This window comes from Brassica oleracea, chromosome C2, assembly GCF_000695525.1.
Source record: "Brassica oleracea var. oleracea cultivar TO1000 chromosome C2, BOL, whole genome shotgun sequence".
Lineage (NCBI taxonomy): Eukaryota > Viridiplantae > Streptophyta > Magnoliopsida > Brassicales > Brassicaceae > Brassica > Brassica oleracea.
The window spans coordinates 45,375,374-45,380,940 of record NC_027749.1 but is presented as its reverse complement, the minus strand read 5'-3'; the positions used below and the strand labels follow the sequence as shown (position 1 = coordinate 45,380,940).

The 5,567-nt window shown below is 30.4% G+C and overlaps 1 protein-coding gene across 1 annotated transcript; it reads left to right on the top strand.

Annotated features, from left to right (window-relative positions):
• The first annotated feature begins 3,665 nt into the window (after positions 1–3,665).
• LOC106325619 (1,4-dihydroxy-2-naphthoyl-CoA thioesterase 1-like) lies at positions 3,666–4,316 on the top strand. Its single transcript, XM_013763664.1, has 2 exons — positions 3,666–3,821; positions 3,929–4,316. The coding sequence occupies exons 1-2, from the start codon at positions 3,696–3,698 to the stop codon at positions 4,268–4,270; spliced, it is 468 nt and encodes a 155-aa protein (XP_013619118.1). The 5' UTR covers positions 3,666–3,695; the 3' UTR covers positions 4,271–4,316.
• Positions 4,317–5,567: the final 1,251 nt, after the last annotated feature.

Below are 5,567 nucleotides of genomic sequence, written 5' to 3'. Positions count from 1 at the left end.
TAGTTCTATTTGATTATTATACTTTTTGGATAACTATTATGTGAAGAGCATCAACATCGATGCAAAATGGTTCAAGTCTCGAAAATAAAATAAAATATTGTTTTCTTATATAGCTGTATTTCGGCTTTTTGTTGTAAAATAGTGTTACAAAAAAAAGCTGTATTTTTTTTATCTTTTAATAACTAGACCATTAAAAACTGACATGCGAAAAAAAAAATCTCTCAGTAAAGAAAGTACGTCTTTCAAAGAAAAACAAATTCTCTCCTCGCATCCCTTAAGCTCCATGCTCTACTTATCACGTTGAACCACAAGGCGAGGAAGTTGTCATAGTTTCCGGCAGTTGGGACGGGCTTGTCTGCATCTCAGACGCCAAGTCCAATTATTACTATGATCCAGCCATGGGACGGCCTCAAACCCTCCCTCTTTCCATGTTTCAGTGACACGTATTTAGACAAAAAATACATTGTTACATGAACATATAAACTAGTGTGGTTACATACCAAAAAGGATCCCCCACATATCATCATGCGATGTTTTCAATTTTAAGGCCAGGGAATAAAAATACGCCCTTATAGGGTAACCAAATACGAAGGGACCAACGTTTGCAAAGGGATGTGCTTATCTCAAAGCTAAGAAGGTGGTTGGCTCAAAGCGCTTTCATCCTACTCCCCAAGTTTTGGATGGTCTTTGCCACACTGAGTTCATTCTTTATTTCCAGAATTAAAGATTGATAAAACTACTAGTCAAAGCTCACTGCTTAATAGCTTATCATCTCAAAAAGAATTCATCTAGCTACAACAAATAGTAAAAATAGATTCTTACACAAATAATGATTAGGCTAAACTAAGGACAAGTATCCGGACCAGTGGACGCGTTTTCTCGCGTGCTTTTAAAATGATATTTGCAAACTTGCTCTTCAACAGTGCAGCTCTATATTGCTTCTTAGATGAAGCCGGATTTTCTAATATATTTCCCGAAGCATAACTGTGAGATACTGAGATACACTTCGTGACTTAAATAAAGAAACTCCTTTTTCTCTGCATCTTACCATCATGTTGACCATCTGATTCATCAGAACTAGGCTTTTGCTGAGAAGAAACATCCATCTGCTCAGGCGCACCAGCAGATTCTGTAATAAATAAATACACCAGAGGTACAAACTTTAAATATGTATGATGTATCCAGTGAAAGTAATTTTGCAACCAGCCGCAGTCGCATACATCTATTACATTTCTTTACTGCGGCTAACTATAGTTGTTCCAGCAGAGTAATAATATATAGTAATTAATAGGGGAGATAATCCAGGAAGCTGAGTAACACAGAGCAATCAGGTTATAGAACGAATAAACAAATCCTCTGCTTATAAATCCAAAAGGTTTTAAATACTCACGACTTCGTTCAAAAAGTTCAGGCACCTGGAAGTTTGCAGTTCAGGCACCTGGAAGTTTAATAAGACATGCAGTATTTATGTTTGCCACAATGGTTAGAATTAGAAAGATAACTTAGAAGATATAAAAACTACAGATATTGACAAAGGTACAATAGAAAAGCAAAGATATAGACAAATGTCGATAAACTAGGAACACAACTCATGTGTAGATCCCATGTCTATAGTATAGTTTCGCATGTACAATAAAAACTCTATAAATTAAAAATGCAAAGACTATGGTAAAAGATCTTTTGTAGATTTTTCTATTTTAGAATATATTTTTTATAAAATAAAAAAATAATTAATTTCACCATATATTTATATATTAACTGAAATTTAGAAATATGAATTTTATATTAGTTTTATTATATTATTTGGTGTATATGAAAAATGTTTCATAGATTGTAAATGCAGTTTTCGATATTTTTTTATTAAATACTATCAAAATATATTGAAGAGTTCAAAAATAGAGAGGAGCAAGTGGGTCAGTGGTTGCACCACATCTGCTGCCATCTCATCGAGCGGTGTTCGAACCCTGTAACTTGCAACTGCTTCTAAAACCATTTACAATGGGTATGTTGAATTTTTAATTCAACAGAGAATTCAATTATGTTGAAAGTATTCAACTAGTTGAAAACAAGAAAAATGAGACGAGAAAGACACATGTCATAGTATAGAGCATTGATTTATTTGATTTAAAAATAAATTGAATATATTATTTTTTCTTATTAGTTACCTATAACTTTTTAGTATTTCTTTTTCACACTAGTTATATAAAGTCATTTATTTGATTGTAAAATAACTTTTTCAAATATTATTTTAGGTGATGATTGTTTGTTTGGTTTCTAGATTTTGGATTTTGTTTTTTAGTTTTTAGTTTTTGGTTTTTGGTTTTTGGATTTTAAATTTTGGTTTTTGGTTTTTGATTTTGCAGTAGATTTTAGTTTCTTGAAAAACATGAATGGTAATTTTAGATTTTGATTTTTGGTTTTTGTTTTTTGGTAAATCTAAGATTTTCAAAAACTTGAATGGTGATTTGTATTTTACTTTCATTTTTTAAATTTTGACTATATTTAAGTTATTATTTTTTTATCTAAAGGCAAAGCTGATTAAATAAAATAATAATTGATAAAAATATATTACTTACTCGGAAAATAGTAAATAATACAAAATATTACAGAAAAAAATAGTTATTTTTTTATTATTTTTTTAAAAACTAAACAAAATTTAAATATATTTTAACACTATGATAAGTATATAAATTTATGTAATTTAAATATTAATAGCTAAAGTTCTCAAATAAAAATTTAATTTATAGTGCAATAAATATATAGTACGTATAACTTTATAACAACTTTAGTTATATTTTCTACAATTGTCTATGGTAAAATATTAGTCAAAACATTATTAAATAATTTACCTAAACAAAGCTTCAAAATTTGATAAAAATAAATATATTTTTCTTAATTAGATTTTAGATGTCAGATACATTATTTGTTTTCAACTACAAAGTTAGAATAACTAATGTTTGAACCGTTTAATTTATATAGAGATTGTTTCGCTATATTAATGCATTAATTTTAACAAAAGAAAAAATAAACTCACGTGCATTGGTGAAAAGCCAAGAAAACAAGGATTCTGGTTTTGTTAAGAAGTAGTAGTTATTTTTAAAATCTGGTATTTAATTAATTAAGGGTATAAACGATATTAACCGCTCTTATTTTTAACGTGAGAGCTCTGTTACGAAAAATCACTTCGCAAATAATAGTATATATATATATAGATATATAATTTTAAAATACTATATATATATATATATCGGTAGAATAGATTAATTAATGTTTGTTAATTATCTTAAATATCATTAAATATATAATAAATTAAAATAAAACTTAAAAATAATATAACTAAACGAATAATTTATCCTAAAATCAAGTAGAATATGATAAATAAACAAATTCAATATAATAATATAATAAATAAGTTTATTATGTGCCACAAACGGGCCTTAATTGACTCTAGCCCATTAGAAGGGCTCAAGTCCCACATTCGACCCAAAAAAAAAAGATTCCAACTGATAAGAAAGCCTATCGGCTTTTGACACTTGGACCAGAGGGGAGTGGGCCCCCGCTATCACTCTCAGTTTCAAAAATATTCGACCAACAAGACAATTCAACCTATCCTACCCACTTTGTCCCAGCCTCTGTTATTATCAAACTCCTAAGAAGACACACACACCTACCTAACCCCACCACAGATCGCACAAATGGATTCTGAATCGTCCAAAACCAAAGCTTTAGCCCTTCCGCTTCACATCTTAGGCTTCGAGATCGATGAATTATCTACAACACGTGTCACTGGTCGTCTTCCCGTTTCTCAAATCTGCTGTCAGGTTCTTTGTTCGCCTTTCTTCTTCCTCTTCAGTTTGATAATCAACCCTTTTGTTTCCCACACAAAATTCTGAGAAATTTCCTTTTTTTTTTTTGGCTTTCTCAAAAGCCTTTCAAGGTGTTACACGGTGGTGTATCTGCTTTGATCGCTGAGTCTTTAGCAAGTATAGGAGCTTACATGGCTACTGATCTCAAAAGGGTCGCTGGAATTCAACTCTCGATCAACCACTTAAAGACTGCCGATCTTGGAGACACTGTATTCGCCGAAGCATCTCCTGTAAGCTCAGGCAAAACCATTCAGGTTTGGGAAGTCAAGCTTTGGAAGTCAAGAAAAGATTCGGAGAACAAAACCTTAATATCTTCCTCTAGAGTCACACTCCTCTGTAATCTTCCTACCCCTGGTCACGCCAAAAATGTATCGGACCCACTCAAAATGATCTCCAAATTGTAGACTAAAAGCTCTCTCTATACATATATATATATATATTTTTTATCTTCTTTTTTTTTTGAAAAAAGGCTTAAATTGTATTTTATCTTGCTAATGGCATTTTTAATTTTTTTTTTTGATGATGATAATAAGCTAAGAGTGACAAAAAACCGTCAGCTGTCGCTGTCCCTGATCTGCAAGTTCTACTTGAATATCAAGTATATATCTTTCGGATGTAGTTAAAGAACACCCCATTTTCAGATAATAGTTTTTTTGGGTATAAATGTTAAGTTTTCGAGTAATAGTTGAAGAACATCAAGTAGCATTCTTCTTTGATCACATTTTCTTCATTCTAGTTATCATTGGCTCCGATCGGTAATAACTTTGACTTTAGCTCTAACTTTAGAATTGTGGTTATAGTGATTTTGGTTTTAAAAGCTATAGCTGTTGGATGTGAAGCTCTACACTTCGCGGAAGAAACGACACTAATTTTAATTACAATTTTAAAAATACTAATTATATATATTTGGGTCTGTAATCTGAATGTGTGTAAACTAATAGCATTGAGTTACACTCATCTTTTTGTACGATAAGACAATTAAATTTTCATTTTTATTCTACGCTAAAATATAAGAATAACAAATAAGTTTATATGTGTTTTTTTAAAGATATTTGATAATTTTGAACAATGAATAACTTTCTTTTTCTAACGATTAGTTTTTGATTTCTTGTTGTTATTCAAGTTAAGATTTGCCAAGGCCCACAATTCTTTATACATGGTACTAAGGGCTGTAATAGTTAGTATCAATAGTGTTGGTTTGAATGAAACGGGTGATTACTCTTGGTTAACAATTACAATTGTTAACCAAGAGTTACAACTATTAACACAAAAGTTACAATTGTTTCACTAACAGTTGCAAGGGTTAGCCAAAAGTTACAATGATTAATCACCAATGATTTTAGTCATCAAGGTTGCAACGGTTTATCACCAAAAATTGCAACAATTTATCATTAATAGTTACTGCAGGTGCAATGGTTTATCACCAAAAATTGCAACAATTTATCATTAATAGTTACTATCACAGGCAGGTGCAATTATTCATCTATAAAAATTGCAATACATAACTTAAATGGTTGCAAAAATTCACTTAAATTTCTAACAATCCTCTCCATTTAAGTGCAGTTTCATATTCAATGAATAATTAACACATATATCAAACTCATACATAAATGAAAATGTTCTAAGAATTGAATTTTCATTTTAATGTATTACACAAAAATCAGAATCTCTCGACCCATTTGGGACACATGAAAATAGTAC

Excerpts from the sequence above, each read along its gene's own strand:
- LOC106325619 (XM_013763664.1), top strand. The coding sequence starts at position 3,696 with ATGGATTCTGAATCGTCCAAAACCAAAGCTTTAGCCCTTCCGCTTCAC. Across the intron at positions 3,822-3,928 it reads TTTCTCAAATCTGCTGTCAG|CCTTTCAAGGTGTTACACGG; the intron begins GTTCTTTGTTCG and ends CTTTCTCAAAAG.